General features: G+C 36.1%; 1 protein-coding gene across 2 annotated transcripts in view; it reads right to left on the bottom strand.

The window, feature by feature from the left end:
• RNF217 (ring finger protein 217) overlaps nt 1–21,511 on the bottom strand; it is a 151,607-nt gene that overhangs the window by 42,028 nt on the left and 88,068 nt on the right. The window contains exons 2-3 of one of the 2 annotated variants that reach the window (XM_049900307.1): nt 7,949–8,182; nt 1,612–1,727 (exon numbers count right to left, since the gene is read on the bottom strand). In XM_049900307.1, the coding sequence (XP_049756264.1) occupies nt 1,612–1,727; nt 7,949–8,182 (350 nt within the window). The remainder of the gene's footprint in view (nt 1–1,611; nt 1,728–7,948; nt 8,183–21,511) is intronic. The other variant, XM_049900298.1, reaches the window with a different exon arrangement.

The raw sequence follows: 21,511 nt of genomic DNA, 5'->3' as shown, positions 1-21,511 counted from the left end.
TGGACAACCACACAATACTGGCAATCGTGGACTAGCCAGATTGACACATATTTTGGGGGGACATAATTCAATCCCCAACAGTGCACAATATAAGAAATGGGAGTATTTCTGTGATCAATAGGTGAAAGCAGGAGGGAGATCTTGCTTTAAGGTAACAATGAATTCTTTCAAATTAGATCTTTTTGAAAATGGAAGCGAATGGTTCTAGAGGTAGCAACTTCCTTAACAATGGAAATGTTCATCAATGTCTGAATGGCCACCTGAGTGGATTCAGGCACTGTGCAGAGATCTGCATTAGTTTCCTCTGCAGCTCTCAGAGCATAAACATGGGAGGGCAGGATACAGAGGAGTCTCTGGGTGTTGTAAATGATTAATGTGCTCAGCTGCTAAACCAAAGATTTGAGGTTTGAATCCACCCAGAGGCAATCTGAAAGAAAGTTCTGGCAATCTACTTTCAAAAGATCAGCCATTGAAAACCCTATGGAGTGCAGCTCTACTCTGACACACATGGGGCTGCCATGAGTTGGAATCGACTTGATGGCAACTGGTTTGGTTTTTTCATAGGCTAAAGAACCAGAAGAATTCCAATATCTGGCTGTTACTAGAAGGTCAATCACAAATAAAAACTATAAATATTATGGATAATTTCTGCATCAAGAAATCAAAGAAAGAACAACTTCAGCCAAGCATTTCATTAGTATCTAGAGGGAGAAATGCACTCTAATAAAATTTCATAGGCCTACATCATCATTGAGTGTTATAAATTTTTTCAAGGGTAACATACCTAACACACTCTTTGTTTATGCTGGCCTTTAAACCAGTCTAGACAACTTCAACTTTATCGCCATCATAAATCTATTCTAGCAACAATAATTTAAAATGCTATATAGTTGGTTTCTACGGGCTCCTGACCTGGATGATGCATTAATCCTAGGAGAAATCAGTGTGTGTCCTACGCTAAACTGACCTCGCAGGGCTGATGCACAATCTGATTCTCAAGCTGTAAACACTGTCAACTTAAAGTGATGGAGTCAGGGAAAAAACAGAGGGGCAAACAAGCACACTACACTGACACTGGAAGACTTTACACATTTTCTACATCTGGAAACAAATTCTCAAGCCCTTAACAGAAGCTTAAGCAAGCTTTAAAGTACGCCAAGTAGGAACAACAAATCCATTCATTTGGTTGAATCCTTAGAGCTTTTAGAAAAGTCTTTTTACCACATGAGGAGATAATACACTTGTGAAGACTATAAAATTTCTATTTAGAGGGCTTATAAATAGAGAAAAAAGAATGCTAAAGATACAAGGTACAATAAAGTAGAGAGAATTTCTCCAGGATATATGACTGGCTTTTTTCTTTCACCATGTGATAAATCAAAGCACTGTTCTGTACGTTATCAAGCTTATGCTTAGCATTTGTGGAAAGAAGAGTGGGAGCTATTATTAATTTTGCCTCAAGGAAACCATAAAGAATATTACCTCTAACATATTCCTTGTGTTGATATGCATGCCCTTCAACTCTCACTCCAATCAATATGAAACTATTGATATATGGCAGGTTCAGAGTGGAGAGTGTAAATCTAATTTTAAGCCAGAGCTCTGACTCACCTTTCCCAGCTTGGCAAATTCAACATTTCAAGGCTTAGTTTAACGTGTTTTCTCTTCATTGAAGCTTTCTCAATCTCTCCTGTCCTTTCTTCTTCTATGTTCTCAGCATTTTCTACCTACATATATTACAGTACACATTATTATTTATTCACTGACCCATAGAATAGTTCCTTTGACAAATTTATTCTGAATGCATTCTCTACCAGACATGGTGCTTGACACATGTTATCAGCAGTGAGTGTAGCAAGCCTGGGGATGGCCTCCTACAGGCCAGTGGGAAAGAGAGACTTTAAGCAAATGATAACACAAATACACCATAAAAAGCCCAGATGTGATAACTGGCATGGAGGCAAGCTATGGGTGCTATTAATGTGTCTGTCTCCAAGTACCACATGAATATCACCAGAGCTACAACTTTAACGTTTTTATTTTTCCACCACTAATGTGTTTCCTATATTGATATAGCGTTGGGGTTGCATTAGTAAATTATAGAAACTGTTTAGGTAAGAAATTAGATTTCTAACTGGAAATAGGAATCAACCTTATAGAAATGGAAGGGTAAAACTTTTTGGCATCATGACAAAAGTTATAGGGACATAAAGACAGAAATATTACGAATGAGAAAGTAAGTCTGGACTTGACCAAACGCAAGGTTGTCTCAACAGAAGTCTCTCAATTCAGGAATGCACTTGTTCTATTTGATGTAGTATGAGTTTGATGACTTCCAGAACATATGAACAGCTCTATTTACTCAACCTTTTGACAGACGGGAGTTGCTAAGTGAGGGCCTAGAAGGATAAACTGGCATCTAAGCATACTTGTTACTGCTTTTAGATATATCCTGTTTACTCTTTTAACATTTGCAAAGTACAGAAGATTTAACAAGTGGTGTTTCAAAAAACCTATACAAATGAAACTCCCGAATATGATACTTTAGATTTCAAACTTCATGTAAGGAGCACTCAATGGTATTTTCTGTTACAAAATAGTTGTGATATTTTCAAGCCAGTTTAACCTATTCTTATTAAAACCAAAACCAAACCCGCTGCTGTCGAGTTGATTCTGACTCACAGGGACCCTGTAGGAAGGACAGAGTAGAACTGCCCCAAAGGGTTTCCAGGGAGCAGCTGGTGGATTCAAACTGCCAACCTTGTGGTTCCCAGCCAAGCTCTTAACTACTACGCCACTAGTGCTCCAATCTGCTATATTAAGTGCTTCTGAATTGACAGAAGCCATAATAAATGCTCAAAAAGTGGCATCTTGGATCAAGATACTGTAACTCGATGACTCTAAGAAGAATAATATTAAAATACATATTACAAGGATTTTAACAATAGATATAAAACCCACTTAAGGCTGTAAACGATATTATAAAAAGATGTTAAATTGCTCTGCCATGTTAGGCATTAGCAACAACCTTTCTTTTTCTGTTTCCATTGCCTTGTGGCTCAATTTATCGCATTTGAATACTTGAATTCAATACTCTTAAAGTTAAGATAGACTATACCAATCTGGAAGTGCGTTCTGTTATCGGGAAAGTGACTTAAAAAAAAAAAAGTACGGCAAACGAAAAGACCAAATGTTCACCATAAAGAATGAAGATATTACCTTCCATTTAGGGTACTATACCTGCAACTATGAACATCAAGTTGCTTTGCTGGAGTACCCATATCAGTGCGCTCCTTAGCTGTAATGTCCAGACAGGTATTGACAAACAAATCAGGTAGTTGATATAAGGAGAGCTTGGAGTTTATTGATCAAAAATGCTATATCAATTGATATATTAAAAGGAGTAAAAATAATTAATTGTTTGAATCATCCCTGTAACTTTTTACAGTATAGAACAGGGAGACCTCTTATAGATCTCGTCTACAAGAGCAAAAAGGAGTAACAACAATCATCATCTCCAAATGCTTTATTTTGACTGAAAGCTGTTTAATAGTGTCTCATGATACTGAGATTTCCGTCCCTCACCCCCTTCCAACGATTTTAACTGCTTCAATAGCAACATTATTTTTGTACTGAATTCACCCTCTCCCAATAGCAATTTTTCTTCTCTTTTGCTCATCAAAAGCAAAGATTGGTTTACTAGATTTGATATCTTGGGGCATTTGTCACCTACTTTTCTTTATACCTACAGCCCAACTGAAAAGACATTTTTGTGGAAGTCTGACCTTTGAGAAATGTTATCAGAAAGCCCTTGGTTTTATTCAAAATTCTACAAACATAGGATCTCAGATTTGTTGATTTCTTCCATATTTTACTCTTAATACTTTTGTATTATGATAAATTATGCTTATCATAAAATGATTTTGATGGTGTTGAATAAAAGAGACCTATAATGTTTCAGTGATGTTATAAGTGTATCTTAAAAATCCTCCTTATACCCATTTCATAAGAACATTATTTAAATTACTCAACTATTTCCACTTTGATTCAATTCTATATTGTTATTGTTGTTGCTAGGTGCTGTTGAGGCAGTTCTGGCTCATAGGGATGCTACAACAGAAAGAAACACCGACCAGTCCTGCGCCATCTTCACAATCTTTGCTGTGTTTGAGGCCACTGTTGCAGCCACTGTGGCAGTCCAACTCATGGTGTGTCTTCCTCTTTTTCACTGACCCTCTACTTTACTAAGTATGATGTCCTTCTCCAGGGACTGGTCCCTCCTGATAACATGTTCAAAGTACATGAGACAGAGTCTCACCATCCTTGCTTCTAAGGAGCACTCTGGCTGTAATTCTTTCAAGACAGATTTGTTTGTTCTTCTGGCAGTCCATGGTATATTTAATACTCTTTGCCAACATCATAATTCAAAAGCATCAATTCTTCTTCGGTCTTTCTTATTCATTGTCTATCTTTTGAATGCATATGAGGTGACTGTAAATACCATGGCTTGGGTCAGGCACACCTTAGTTCTCAAAGTGACACCCTTGTGTTTTAACACTTTAAAAAGCTCTTTGGCAGCAGATTGGCCCAAGGAAACATATCCTTTCATTTCTTGACCACTGCTTTCATGGGCATTGATTGTGAATCTAAGTAAAATGAAATCCCTGACAACTTCAATCTTTTCTCCATTTATCATGATGTTGCTTACTGGTCCAGTTGCGAGGATGTTTGTCTTCTGGTGGCACAGTGGTTAAGAGCTATGGCTGCAAACCGAAAGGTCAGCAGTTAGAATCTACCAGCTGTTCCTTGGAAAGCCTACGGGGGGCAGCTCTACTCTGTCCTATGGGGTTGCTATGAGTTGGAATCGACTCAAACACAATGGGCAATTGTGTATTAAAAAAAAAAAAAAAATTTATAGTATGTGTTAAATGTTACAAATTCTGAAGAGTATATATAAGGAGCCTGGTGGCACAGTGGTTAAAGTGCTAGGTTGCTATCTAAAAGTCAGTAGTCTGAACTCAACCAGCTGCTCCAGGGAAGAAAGATGTGGCAGTCTGCTCTCATAAAGATTACAGCCTTGGAATCCCTACTCTGTTCTACTCTGTGCTATAAGGTTGCTATGAGTCGGAATCTGCTCAACGGCAATTGTTTTGGTTTGTTTTTGGTTTTATATGTACATATATATATAAACCGTGGTGGCACAGTGATTAAGAGCTATGGCTGCTAACCAAAAGGCTGGCAATTTGAATCCACCAGGCATTCCTTGGAAACCCTGTGGGGCAGTTCTACTCTATCTTACGGGGTCGCTATGAGTCGTCAAGACATCAGATGATGTATTGCATTGGACAAATCTGCTGCCAAAGACCGCTTTAAAGGTTTGAAAGGCAAAGATGTCACTTTGGGGACTAAGGAGCACCTGACCCAAGCCAAGGTGTTTTCAATTGCTTCATATGTATGTGAAAGCTGGACAATGAATAAGAAAGACTGAAGAAGAATTGATGCCTTTGAATTATGGTGTTGGCGAAGAATACTGAATATACTATGGATTGCCAGAAGAACAAACAAATCTGTCTTAGAAAAAGCACAGCCAGAATGCTCCTTAGAAGCAAGGATAGCAAGAGTTTGTCTCCCGTATTTTGGATAGTTATCAGGAGGGACCAGTTCCTGAAGAAGATATCATGCTTTGTAAAGTTGAAGGTCATCAAAAAAGAGGAAGACCTTTAATGAGATGGTTTGACAGAGTGGCTGCAACAATGGGCTCAAGCACAGCAAAGATTGTGAGGATGGTGCAAAACCAGGCAAGGCTTCATTCTGTTGTATATAGCGTCACTATGGGTTGGAACCGACTCGATGGCACTTAACAACAACATATATATATATGTGTGTGTGTGTGTGTGTATATAGTTGTTAGTTGTCATCTAGTTGATTTTAACTCATGGTGACCTCATGTGTACAAAGTAGAACTGCTCCACAGGGTTTTCAAGTCTGTGACCTTCCAGAAGCAGATCATTAGGCCTGTCTTCTGAAGTAGCTCTGGGTGGTTTTGAACCACAGACCTTTCAGCTAGTAGTTGAGTGCTGAATGTTTGCATTACCAAGGGATTCTGTCTGTCTCTATATATGCAAACACACACACAGACATGCACACAAGCACACACTCACCCATGTACATACATACACACATATGCATACATATATGCATAGATATATTCTAATTCTAAATATAACTTTGAAAAAAATCAAATATCCTAAGTTGTAGATTAAACACTTTTCTGTAAGAACAATTTCAGGTCCTTTTAAAATTAGTAATTTCCTGCTAATATCAATTATATATATGTTGGGACAAAAATAACAAAATAAACTCAGAATATTCAGAGTCAAATAAAAGTATTCTATTAATATTAACTCAGCATTTAAAATCACTTTTAGGGTGTATTTTAGTTACACAATTTTTTAACCTCAAAAATGACACTCTTTACGCACACACAAAAGTTTTTCCTGATAGTTATGTCTTCAAGAGTTATGCCTGTACCAAAATAGTAAATTTAAATTAAAATGTATGTATATATGAGAGTCAAGCAGTTTCCAAGACCAACTATTCATTAAGAGGCTTTGACTAACCTGCAAGTACTCTAGCTCATCACTTTAACAGCAGAGGAAACTACTTGCTAAACCACGGTCCCCTCAAAGCTACAGGAAGAATAATGTAGCAACCACGGCTCCCAAGACACAGACCATGGGCAAAAACTTACCTTAAATGGAGATACCTTCAAACAACTTTTGAAACGACTCTATCCTGCCATTTTGCTGTAATGACAAGGATGAAAACCACTGCCACAGCCTCATCATTTCTGCTTCATTTACTGCAATGGTTTTCAACTCTGCTGCGTATTAGAGTCACCGTGAGGCTAAAAAATTTGCAATGCTTAGGGTCCCCACCCAGGATGACTGTTCTGGGGTGGGCCTCGGGCGCTGTTGTTTCTTAAAAGTTCTCCAGGTGATTCTAATATACAGCCAGGGTTGTGAATCAGTGATTTACTTCCATAGTTGCCGTCCTGGTTTCCCTGCCTTCTGTCTTGTCCTCCTGTGACATCCTCTATCAATGCTGCTAGAACGATCTTTCTCTAATGCCTACAGATTTAAATCCAAGCTTCTAAGCATAGTGTAAAAGACTCAACATGACCTCCTCTCATCTACCTGACCAGCTATCTCTCCCCCACTTTCTCCCTGGTACCTCTGCAAAGCACTTGTTCACAACATGCCATGACCTGAGCCTCTGGGCCTGAACACTTAGTCATCTCTTGCTCTGGAATGCTCTTGGCTGTTTATCTGCCTGGAGAACTGCACCTCCTCTATGGGCCTTTCCTGACTCCCTTTCCCTTAACCCTCCTTCAGCATTACCAAAGCACCCCGTATGTATTATTATTATCATTTGACTAAAAATATCGAACTCTATTTTAGAAGGTATGTCTCTCACCTTCAATAGACTTTTTCAGAGCAGGGACTACATCACATTTGCCTCTGTGTCCCCAAACTTAGCACACTGCCTAGCATATACTGGCATTCTATGCTTGCTAAATAAATTAATCGATAACACTTTATACTGTTTTCACTAATTAAGGCAGAACCACAGGAGACTCACATTAAGATGACTGAAAAAGAGTTATGTTTACACTAAAAAAAGAGAAGAAAAAGTTTTAGTATTTATTTAGTAATAACAACGACTATTACTCTCAAGTCTAGACTTTCAATTTGGTTGCTAAATTTTCAGAAGTACTCTCTTATCATCAGCCTCCCCAAATCATACTTATTCAGAATCATAGCCAAAGAATACTCACCTTAGGCTCCGGTAAGGGAAGGAAGCCCATTTAATGCCCACCACAAGTTGGCCTAATTTGTCTGCTCCCATCCTGTGACATCTAACCCACAACTCTGGTGAACATGCTTACTTTGTATTTGCTTTCAGATCTGGAAGGGGTGGGAATATGTCCTTTTTTCTTGAAGGTTGTAAAGTGCTTGCACTGAGGACATGGCTTGGTGCTGGAATCAATACGGCCGAGTTCCAAGAAGTACTTATATTTGATGGAGTCTTCATGTGTTAAGTTATAGATAACAGTTGTTTCTTCCAGGAATTCAAAACATTCTGTGATAGGGCATTTGATTTCTACCTGGCCAAGTTGTACCTGCATGAAAGAGAAGATGGGAGAGGGGAAAAAAAGGTCATTGCTTTTATTACATTCCTTATTTATTTTTTGCATACAGTATTGCTTATTTTGTGATTACAGAAAAGGATTATTTGGTCATTTTCCAAGATTCCTAAGATGTAATGAATGGTAATTGCTTTAATACCATAATAACTAATCACTATATAATGTTTTCAAAATAATTTATAGAGGGTTTAAACCTTCTCTGATCATTATATTTGTGAACTTAAATGGACTTAAGTCACAAGCTCACTAGAGAAGCAAATTATCCTCTCATCCTTCTGGAAACCGCAGGGTGAGACAGCATTCCGACAACCTGCCAACTACAGGAAGAGTTAAAATAAAAAGATGTTTCAGATTTTTCAATCTTATGACAGAGTACCTTAGCATTAAACTTTGCACACATTTTATTACTTTAAAAGGACAAAAGTGATTTTTACAAACTACATATGTAAAGAATCCAGAAGTTTGAAAATCACTGCCAAGAAATGACTATTTTCCCCGACCTTCTATGAAAAGAACATATAGTAGTTTTCCTTTTATCAACAGTATTACATGAACAAGTAAGGAAGTTAAACCAACCACAAAAGTGTAAAAAAAAAAAAAAATTCTTATCATGACATCACTACTACTGAGGTAACTCACAGAATGAATTTCTTCAAAGGACCACAGAGCTAGACTGAAAGTAAGGGGGTGGGGGGAAGATGATATATCAGAATGCTACAGTTTGATTTAGTATGGGATTCTAGATGTGGCTAGCGTTAAAGATCACAATGAAAAGCACAACTGTGGACACACAACTGAATTTTAAAAGATGAAGAAAATAAAATAATTTGAAAAAAGTTGAATTTAGAATAGTTTCCATAAGTAGCTAACAATAACTCTTTGTATCCATGATATCATGTATTTTTTTTTGTCCATCCTAATGTAACAATGAGAGGCACTGAAAAGCCCAAATGGCAACAATGATAAATGGTTTCTTTTTCACTTGAGTGAGTCTAATGTTTCCAAGAAGACAAAACACTTCCACTTTAGTAAGAAAAACACACTGTTAAGACTGATAGGAATGGGAAAAAAGGTAGTCAGGCAGGGAAAAGAAAAACATTATCATGAAGAACAGTAAAATAATAAACTAAGCTCATAGGAACTTTTCTATTAAATTTGCTATTTATCAGGCACAAACCTGAAAAGGTAGTTAAGAAGCTACAGGCTGAAGGATGCATAGGAGTGAGATGTTTAACACCAGAAAAGTGCATGAGCTAAACTAATAATGAGATGATAAAGTCTCTCTTTGCATAAACCTCTCTATTAGTATCTATCTGTTGGAAGTGCAAATTGCTACATAATTTTATACTACTAATGTACAAAATCCACCACTCATCTGTCAGTTTGTTGGACTATGGTAGCTTGTGTGTTGCTGTGTTGTTGGAAGCTATGCCAGTGGTATTTCAAATACCAGCGGCAGCATTCATGGTTGGCAGGTTTCATTGGAGCTTCCGGACTAAGACTACAAAGAAGGACCAGTCGACTTACTTTTAAAATAATAGGCCAGTGAAAACCTTATGAATAGTTGGGGAACACTGTTTGATAGAGTGCCAGAAGATGAGTCCCTCAGGTTGTTAGGCACTTAAAACAAGACTAGGAAGAGCTGCCTCCTCAAAGTAGAGTCAATCTTAATGCGTAGATGGTGTCAAGCTTTTGGGACCTTTCATGTGCTAATGTGGCACGATTCAAACGAAAAGAAATAGCTGCAAACAACCATTAGTTTGTAAGTCATCAAAAATGAAATGGAACGCATAAAGATCAAAACCCTAGGCATTAGTGAGCTAAAATGGACTGGTATTGGACATTTTGAATCAGATAATCATATGGTCTACTTTGCCAGGAATAATAAATTGAAGAGAAATGACATTGCATTCATCATCAAAAAGAACATTTCAAGATCTACCCTAAAGTACAATGTTCTCTGTGATGGGGTAATATCCATAAGCCTACAAGGATAACTAGTTAAGATGACTACTATACAAATTTACACACCAACCATTAAAGCCAGAGATGAAGATACTGAAGATCTTTACCAACTTCTGCAGCCTGAAATTGATAAATATGCCATCAAGATGCATTGATAATTCTTGGTAGCTGAAATGTGAAAGTTGGAAACCAAAAAGGAGAAACCATAGTTGGAACATATGACCTTGGTAACATAAATGATGCTGGAGATCACACGATAGAATTTTGCAAAGATCAAAGACTTATTCCTTGCAAATACCTTTTTCCAACAACATGAATGATGACTATACACATGGACCGCACTGGCTGGAAAACACAGGAATCAAATCGACTACATCTAGGGAAAGAGATGATGGAGCAGCTCAATATCATCAGTCAGAATAAGGCCAGGGCCTGACTATGGAATAGATCCTCAGCTGTTCATATGCAAGTTCAAGGTGAAGCTGCAGAAAATTAAAACAAGTCCACCAGAGCCAAAGTACAAGCTTGAGTACATCTCACCTGAATTTAGAGACCATCTTAAGAACAGATTTGACGCACTGAACACTAATGACTGAAGACAAGTTGTGGGATGACATCATACATGAAGAAAACAAAGACAAAAAAGAATGAAAAGACCAAAATAGATGTCAGAAGAGACTCTGAAACTTGCTCTTCAACGCAGAGCAGCTAAAGAGAAAGGAAGAAATAATGACGTTAAAGAGCTGAATAGAAGATATAAAAGGTCAGCTCCAGAAGACAAAGTAAAATATTGTAATGAAATGTGTGAAGACCTGGAGTTAGAAAACCAAAAGAGAAGAACGTGTTCAGCATTTCTGAAGCTAAAAGAACTAAAGAAAAAATTCAAGCCTCAAGTTGCAATATTGAAGGATTCTACAGAGAAAATACTGAATGATGTAGAAAGCATCAAAGGAAGATGGAAGGAATACAGAATCACAGTACCGAAAAGAACTGGTTCATCCATTTCAGAAGGCAGGATATGATCAAGAACCAATGGCACTGAAGGAAGAAGTCCAAACTTCACTAAAGACATTGGCAAAAAAACAAGGCCAGAAATTGATGGAATACCAATTGAGATGTTTCAATAGACTGATGCAATGCTGGAAGCACTCACTCGTCTATGCCAAGAAATCTGGAAGATAGCTACCTAGTCAACCAACTGGAAGAGATCAATATTTGTGCTTCTTCCAAAAGGTGGTCCAACAGAATGCAGAAATTATTGAACAGTATCATTAATATCACACACAAGTAAAATTCTGCTGAAGATAATTCAAAAATGGCTACAGCAGTATATTGACAGGGAACTGCCAGAAATTCAAGCCAGAGTTATAAAAGGATGTGGAACAATGGATATCACAGCTGATGTTAGATGGATATTGGCTGAAAGACAGAATACCAGAAAGATGTTTACCTGTGATTTATTGACTATGTAAATGCATTTGACTGTGTAGATCATAACAAATTATGGGTAACATTGTAAAGAATGGGAATTCCTGAACACTTAATTTTGCTCATGAGGAACCTATGCAAAGACCAAGAGGCAGTCGTTTAAACAGAACAAGGAGATATTGTATGGTTTAAAATCAGGAAAGGTGTGTGTCAGGGTTGTATTCTTTCACCATACTTACTCAATCTGTATACTGAGTAACTAATCCAAGAAGCTGGACTATATGAAGAAGAATAGGGCATCAGGATTGGAGGAAGACTCATTAACAATTTGTGATATGTAGATGACACAACCTTGCTTACTGAAAGTGAACAGGACTGGAAGCACTTATTGAAGAAGATCAAAAACCACAGCCTTCAGTATCGATTACACCTCAACATAATGAAAACAAAAACCCCCAAAACTAGACCAATAAGCAACATCATGATAAATGGAGAAATGATTGATATTGTCAAGGGTTTCATTTTACTTGGATCTACAATCAATGCCCATGGAAACCGCAGTTAATTTCGAATGGCATACTGCATTAGGCAAATCTGCTGCAAAAGTCCTCTTCAAAGTGGGAAAAGCAAAGATGTCACCTTAAGGACTAAGGTGCACCTGAACCAAGGCATGCTGTTTTCAATCGGCTTGTATGCACACAAAAGCTGGACACTGAATAAGGAAGACCAAAGAAGAGTTGATGTCTTTGAATTATGGTGTTCGTGAAAAATACTGAATATATGATGGACTTCCAGAAGAATGAACAAATCTGTCTTGGAAGAAGTACAGCCAGAATGCTTCTTAGAAGCAAGATGGTAAGACTTCATCCCACATACTTTGGACATGTTATCAGGAGGGACACCAGTCCCCTAAGAAGGACATCATGCTTGGTAAAGTGGACGGTCAGCAAAAAAGAGGGGGATCCTCAATGAGATGGATTGACACAGTGGCTGCAATAATGTGCTCAAACGTAACAGTGATTGCAAAGATGGTGCAGGGCTGGTCAGTATTTCCTTCTGTTGTACTTTGGTTCACTAGGACTTGGAACGGACTTCATGTCACCTAACAATAACAACATTGTACAAATATGATCCAGTGGTTTTTAAATATCTGTCCATATGTTTTCAACCTTTTTTGATGAGTCTCCTACTGTTACAGATTTTATTACTTATCATTTTACAGTGTTATGATTTTATTATAACGCAAATTATAATTTTAGAAACATTATTTTAAGTTACAGCCCAAGACAGAAATCCACAGAAGATTTTTAAATAGTTTTTCTCAAAACCTGTGTAACATAGGAACTGGCTTAGTGAAGTATATAACTTTCAACATTTAAAAAATTAATATGTGTTTGGTATTTTAACATTCTGTCCAAATTTATCAAGTCTGATTCTGAGTCAGGGACTAGGTCAGGCACTGAAGCTTCACGAGCGTCTATCGGTAAAGAGGCAATCAGGACACAATGTGGTGAGCACCCCTTACAGAGGAAATACAGGATGTAAGCAGCAACCTCAGACCTGAGAGCCTAGAAGAGGCTTCTCAGAAGAAGTGAAGTTTCAACTGAGATCTTAAGATTAGTAGGACTTTGTCAAACAATGCTGAAGGATTCCAGGCAGACAGACTATATATACAACATAGACAAAGACCTAGAGGTAAGAGAGCTCTAGAACAAAGATATTTATTTTTTTACCATATCCCAAATGGATCAACTTGAATACAACCTGAGGGTTCATATCCTAACTGAAAGATCCCAGCCTTTAGGAGGACTATAAAATGAGCAGTAAGACTGGACCACAAGTTTGAGTATAGAAAGATGGGCTGTACAGACGTACTGGAACCAGAACATGAGGGTAAACCATGGGGCTGTCATAGGAGTCAGCCCTTTTTTTAACCAAAGAACATAGAACACTACCCAGTTTTCAGCACATGAATGACAATTTACATTTATTCCACGTAAAAGAAGTTCACTTGGGACACCTTAAGTGGCTCTATTGAAGAGCAGTACATGTAAGTGATTAGAGTCTGAACTTTTGACTCCCAGGTCTGTGTTTGAATCTAGCTTTCCTCACCTAAGTGTTTACTTATTTTAACTGTATAAATGATAATAACTGAGGCAGCAATCTCACACCCACCTGGGAATAGTCAGGTTTTATAAAGAATGGAAAGTCATTTAGGGAACGGAAAAATCCAAGACAGCTCAAGAGGGCAGGTTATCTTGTTACTACTCCCTCAGCTGTGGATGTTCATTACCCCACCACATTGGAGTACTACCCAAGATCCAACCAATACCTTGTCTACTTCAGTGTTTCTCAACTCTGCCTACAAACCTATTCTATTTCCATAGAACACAATTTCTCGTTTTCATGCTTTCTGCATTGACTATTCCATGCATTCTTTCTAAAAGCTCTAATATTCCCCCTCCATTACATTCTCAGCCAATTACCTCATATTTTATGGAAAAAAAAAAAAAAAAAAACAGAAGCAATGAGATACATATTCCCTCGTCTTCCCACTCCTAACTCTACCAGTCTCTGTCTGTCCCCACCTTCTCTATCTTACTTCCTTTTGCAGTATAGGACCTGAATCTAGTACTTCCAGGACAACTTCATTAATAGTCTCTTGAAGTGTCTGCTGAGAGTTCAAGTTTCCTAGCCCATTCAAAACTTATAAAATTTGACTCTTCGGTGGTAGGCCAGTAATTGGCAATTTAGAACAATTACTCATACAATCCTTTTAGTTACTCATACTTCATCATACTAATAATATCGCCTTTTTCATAATGTAGTATTACTCATGGTCTACACAAAGATGAAGAGATGGTCTCTTGGCCTCTGTGTGAATATCTTTTTCAGAATAATTTCCTTGAAAGATCACTAGCAAATAACTATCATGATTAAGAAAAGTATTTTTATTCAACAAGATATGTTTCATCAATTCAATATGCTTTTTAAAAAACATTTTAATATCTCAAAAGTTGAAACTGTGCTTAAGCCTTGTGCTGTACTTTAATTTGCAGGGGTTTCACTATCTCATTGGCACATAAAATAATAGCACATTCTATAAATGATCATGTCTTAGATTTCAATGAAATGTAGTTTTTATGGGTTAGACCCTGTGATAGACTTCGGAGAGGTGGAAGGAGAGGGAAACACAGGGTTTCTCTTGGGGGGAAATGGATGACAAACAAGTAAAAGAATAAATAAACAAGACAGATTATAACTCGTGTTATGAAGAAACTATATATCAGATAAGAACTTGAGCTGGGAGAAGGGCCTGTCACGCAGAGAACTTGGAAGAGACTCCAGGCAGAAGAAAGAAACAAGGATGATGGCCCTGTGCAGAAGGTGCCTGATATGCCTATGTTCAAAGCATAGAAGTGACTGAACCATATACGAAGTGAGGAAAGAACGGTATAAGATGAAGTTGGAGAGGCCAGCAGGAGCCAACTCACACTGAGCCTGGTAGGCCGTGATGAGGAGTTTGAATTGTATTCTAATTTCAATATGAATTACTGAATGGGTTTATGCCCTAATTTACATTTTTAAAAAATCATTCAGAGTCTTCCTGGAATGGACTGTGGAAAAACAAATGTAGAGGAGGGGATCAGAATGGCACTCTGGATTGTAAGTGCTCTTCCTGTTAGTGGCATCTGGCTGTTGCAGTTTTCCAGGCAACAGACGAAAGAGGACTCAACTAGGTAGCAAAAGGTGGCCTGATATGAACCAATGGGACTTGGTGATGGACTAGATAAAATAGGTAAATTAAAGATGATTCTAGGTTTTTTATGTAAATAACCTGATAATTGGTAAGTGCTATTTACTGAGGAAGTTTCTAATAAAATATAGTTTACATGGATATGTGATATTTGCTGGCAATGATTTGCTACAAAGCTTTTACAGTCACAAGTATAGAGACAATTCATTCATTAAAAAAAACATGTTGAGTTCCCACAGTATGGCAGGTAATACAAAGATCCAGGATATAAACATGATTCCTGCCTTTGAGGAATCTGAGAATATAGCAATAAATTAATGTTGATAACCTCTTCTACTTGAAATTTGATGGTACTAATTTATTTAATACTTATTCAAGAAAGTGTTTTTATAATTTTTTATTATGGACAATTTCAAACATATGCAAAAGTTAGCAGATTGGAATTATGAACTCCTAAGTACTTTTTTTTTTAAGCACCCACTCTCTGGCTTCAACATTTATCAACTCATGGCCAATCTTGTTTCTCTTGTGCCCTGACATATACTGCCCTACCATACTATTTTGAAGCAAACAGCAGACATCATGTCATTTCATTCATATATATTTCAGCACGGTTCTTAAAAAAATAATAAGAAGACTTTTTAAAACATACAACCATGATGCCATATCATATTTGCCAAAATAACAATTATTTAAAATATCAAGTTAATATTTTCAAAAAACATGTCATCTAATGTCTGTTTATAAGATTATATGTACTTATATTTAAAACAATGTTTTTTTTTAATTCCTGTTGTGTTCAATGCCAATGGCATCATTTATACCATGGAGAAATGTACTCTCTGACTCTGCTGAACAAAAACATGTCCGTTCTCGTAAGACAAAATTGCTTAACTCTAAGACAATCTCCAAGAGTGCAAATGAGAGACACTATTATCCACTTAACACTTAAGCTACATGGTAAATGTGCCACCTGGGAGAACTTAATTCAAAGGTAATTTTTTTTTTTTAGTGACTCAGGCAAGGGGGAGTTCTGGAAAAGTACAGATTAATTAATTACATCCTTAAAAAGAAGGACAGAGAAAGTATAAACCTTGGGCCTCAAAACTCAGTTTATCAAATGTATGGTTTTTTACTTCGATCTTTGTTTTATGTGTTGAATGTTTAGTGTTTAAGTTTAAATGTTAAGTGTTTAAGTAGTTTACAGGGTGCCTTGCTTGGCCTTTGGCTCACTCGATGCTAAGAGATTTCAGATTTCCTCTTTCCTGAAAATGGAACATGTTAATACAGCAGAGGAGAGAATAATAATAACACGAGAAAAGCAATAACTATAATCATAAAATGTACACAGCATATACTACATGACAAACACTGTCCTAAACATTTTGCTGATATTAACCCCTTATGAAGCACCACAGCGACAGCTTCATTATCAGATTCACAGGTTCTCCTACAACATTACCCATCAGTGATTATAGGAAAGTGGCTGCTCCACTGATACACATCACATGCTTCTCTGTTTACTTAGAAAATACTATAGAAACCTGTACTACAGGCCTTCAAATTTTTTTTTAATGATGAAAAACATCGAGCTCCTAATTCCAGACATTCTCTCAACCACGAACAATATGAATACAAAGAAAACCACACCTAGGCACATTATATAAAAGTGCTGAATACCAAACACCAAGAGAATATCTTAGAACCAGCCAGAAGAAAAAGACACATTCTCTTCAAAAGACCACCAGTAAAACACATATATGACTTCTCAACATAAATAGTGGACAGCAGAAGATAATAAAATGTTATTCTCAGAGTGCTGGAAGAATAAGTATAGCTTCCAACGTGGAACTATATACACAGTAAAAGTACTCTTCAAAATGAAGGCAAAGTGATGACATTCTCAGTTAAAAAGATAACAAAGCTAACATACCAACAACAGATACACTAAAACAAAAAACAATAAGGGTGTCATTTAGATAGAAAGAAAACAACTCTAGATGGCAGTTTGGGGATGTCAAAAGGAAGAAAGAGCAATGAAATGGGTATGTGAGTAAATCTAAATAAATATGAATAATATACAAATAATGATAAAATTTAATATCTCTATTAAATGCACATCAATTACACAAAAGGACAGGTAGGGAATAAAGAGTGTTAGTATCTCTGAGCTATCATCACATAGATAAAGTACTAGTTCATACTGTTGTTAGTTGTCATCGAGTTGGCTTTAATAAATGAAAGGTGCATACTGCATGCTGCAATCTCTAGGGTAACCGCTAGAAGAATAACAAAATCTAGTAAGCTTAGAGAACGAAAAATAGAATAATAAAAACAGAAAACTAATCCAAATAAAGGCAAGAAATGAGCAAAAAAGGAATATGTAGAACAAGTGCAATAAACAGGAAACAGCGAGCTGGTAGATTTAAAATCAAATCTGTAAGTCATTAGATTTCATGTAAATGTACCAAAAATTTCAATTAAAAAAAATAATACTGTCCAACTGGTCATAAAAATATCACTCTTTGCTGCTTATAAAAGACATACTTTAAATATAAAGATACAGAAAGACGGATAAAAAGAGTTTAAATAGATAACTATGGACAAACAAAATAAACTTTTGTAACAATACTCATATCAAAGTAGATTTCAAGACTAAAAGCATTATGAAAGAAAAACAGTAAAATTTTCTTAATTGTAAGGGAGTGAATCCACAGGAAGAGAGAATAATCCTAAATTGGTATATACTTAATAACATAACTCTAAAACATGGAAGGCAAAAATTCACGTAAGTATAAGGAAAAATAGACAAATCTACAATCATAATGCCAAATTTTTACATAGAAAATAAGAAATCTGTAAGTATATAGAAGACTTGAATGGAAAATTTTTTAAATGGACTAGATTGACACATATGGAGTACTGCACCCATCAGCCACAGAACACATTCTTTTCAGTGCACAATGATTATGGACCAAAACCGATCATGTTTTGGGACAAAATACGAGTCTCAAAAAATGGAAAAGGATTAACACAACACAGTTTTTTTTTTTTTTTTTTAAGAATTGAATGTTTGCTAACCATAATGGAATTAAGCTATAAATCAATAAGAAGAAGATAGTAAAATAACTATGAAGTTTTAAATAGAGAATAGGAGAAAAAAAAAAGGGAGGGGGTGGATCACTGCACAAGTTGTTTATGAGGCCCACATAACCCTAATACCAAAATCTGATAAGAGCACTGCAAGAAAGAAAAATCATTGACCAATCTCCTTCATAAACACAGATGCAAAAACCTTCAAGCATCAGTAAATGAAACTGAACAGTACATAAAAACAAACAAAAACTTACTATATCATGAGCTAGTTGAGTTTATTCCAGGAATGCAAGGTTGTGTAACATTAAAAATTTAATTACTGTAAATCACACAGTAATAAGATAGAGCCCTACGGCCCTTTAAAAAAATCACCTCTTTGGGATCGGTCAACAATTACTTTAAAATAAAGATGATAATGTTAGGGGGCAAAGAAACTAGGTTAATGGAAGTGGAACAACCAGATCAGAAATAAGGAGAATGTTCATGCATTGTGAAGAATGTAACCAATGTTACTGAGCAACCCATGTAGAAATTGTTGAGTGGGAACCTAAACTGCCGTGTAAACCTTCACCGAAAACACAATAAAATATTTTTAAAAAATAAAGAGAAAAACCATATGATTATCTCAATAGATAAAAAGGCAGGAAAAGTATTTGATAAATTCAACACTCATTCATGATAAAAAACATCAGCAAAAATAGATGAAAACTTCTTTAATCTGATAAGGGGTATCGACAAGAAAACCCATAGCAAACATCACATTCAATGGTGAAATATTGAAAGACTTCTTCTTGATATTAGAAATGAGGCAAGTATGCCCACTCTACTTTCATTCAACATTGAGTTGAGGTCCTAGACAATGCAAGACAAAAAAAAAAAAAGAATTGTAAATGAAGAAATAAAATCTGTCATTACTCGCAAATTACATGATTGTACATGCAGACTATCCAAAATAATCTACAGATAAACTATTAGGATTAAGAAGTTAATTTAGCAAGTTTGCTGAATGGAACATCAACATACAAAATTAAATGTACTTCTATAACCCGTAGCAAGCAGCTAGAAAATAGTATTTAAGAAACAATATCATTTACAATAATATCAAAAACATCAAATACGAATAAGTCCAACAAAAGACGTGTAATACCTCTATGTGGAAATTTTTGAAATTTTTTTTGGAAATGTAAAGAAGTAAATAAATGGAGAAGCCACGTTCACGAATTGTAAGACTCAAAAGATGTAAATTCAACCCAAATTGGTCTATAGGTTCAAAGCAATTTAAATAAAATTTCCTGTTATCTTCTTTTTTCCTTTCTTTTGAGGAGGAGGTGGGTTGGCAATTACAAGCTGATTCTAAAATACATATCGATATGAAAAGGGCAAAAATAGCCATGATACTCTTGATCTTGAAGAACAAAGTAGTAAGACTTGTTCCACCAGGTAGAAGACTAATTGTAAAGCTACGGTATTTATAATAATGTGGCATTGGCATAAGGAAAGATAACAGAACAATGCAACAGGATAAGTAGTCCAGAACAGAACCACTTACATAAGGACACAAGATTTATTGGCAACACACACCAAATGGAGTTAGGTCAATTACATATGCATTTACATATGCTCTGGATCCTAGAGTGTTGACTCCCACCACACAACAGGTGGACTGTAGCTATAAATATGAAAGACGAAAACAATAAAGCTTTAAAGAAGATACATAAGAATATCTTCATGACCTTGGGAAAGGGAACAATTTCTTATACATGACACTAAAAGCACTCACCTTAGTAGAAAAGATTGATAAATTATACTAAATAAAAACTAAACCTTCTATTCATCAATAGATATTAAGAACTAAAACACAAACAAGAGAAGATATTTATCTGCAATATACAAATGACAATGTTTTGTATATACAGAATATGTAAAGAACTCCCCCAAAGCAATAAGAAAAAGGTAGACAACCGATGCAACAAAAAATGTTAAGAAACTTAACAGGCACTTCACAAAAGAGGATGCCCATCCAAATAACCAATACACATATGAAAATATGTTCGACTTCATGAATCATCAGGGAAACCCACTTAAAACCACAGGGACATACAATTTGTTGAAATAACTTGAGTTTTCACAACACTTAAAGATTCACTAAAATGATGTTTAGTTAGAACAGTAATCACACAATTGAATCAGTATTACATTTTATACAGCCATGCCAAGTGTTTTTTCTACAATCATCCTTTTACTTTAAACTTCTTTCGTCTCTCTTCATTATTCAAACTTTCATGCTTCCTCATCCACTTTGGGAAACCCTGGTGGCATAGTTGTTAAGTGCTATGGCTGCTAACCAAAAGGTCGACAGTTCAAATCCACCAGGTGCTCCTTGGAAACTCTATGGGGAAGTTCTACTCTGTCCCATATGGTTGCTATGAGTTGAAACTGACTTGACAGCAGTGGGTTTGGTTTTGGTTTTGGTTTTATCCACTCTAGTAAATTAAAACAATAATTTAGTTTTTTTTTTTTTAAATAAGGTCATAAATTCTCACAGTTAAAAAATGAAAAAGCACAAAGTAGATAAACAATTAGCAAGTCTTTCTCTTATCTCTGTCCTTTTTTTCTCTATCCACTCCACCAAGTGGTTATTAGTTTCCTTCCAGAAACTTTTTTAACCATTACGTAAGCGAATGCAAATATATATATATATATTTGTCCCTTTTTTACCCAAATGTTAGCAAATGACACTCCCCTTGCTTTTTTATCTGACAATCTATGTGAGAGATGTTTCCATGTCTCCATATTAAGAGCTTCCTTGTCATTTGTTTTGTTTTTAACAATTGCCTAGTATTCCACGGTACTATAACCAGTCTTATTCTCCTACTGATAAACATTTAGAGTGTTTCTAGTATTTTGCTATGGTAAATAATGAATAACCTTATATATAAATTACTCATACATGTGCAAGCATGTCAGCAAGATAAGCTATCTACCTTAAAATTGCTGAATCAAAGAAAACACAATTGCATTTCTAATGGACAGTCTCAAACTGCTGTCCACTGGCA

The sequence above is a fragment of the Elephas maximus genome, chromosome 1 (assembly GCF_024166365.1).
Source record: "Elephas maximus indicus isolate mEleMax1 chromosome 1, mEleMax1 primary haplotype, whole genome shotgun sequence".
NCBI classification, from domain to species: domain Eukaryota; kingdom Metazoa; phylum Chordata; class Mammalia; order Proboscidea; family Elephantidae; genus Elephas; species Elephas maximus.
Note: the sequence above shows the minus strand (reverse complement) of the source record. Positions and strands in the feature narration are given on the sequence as shown.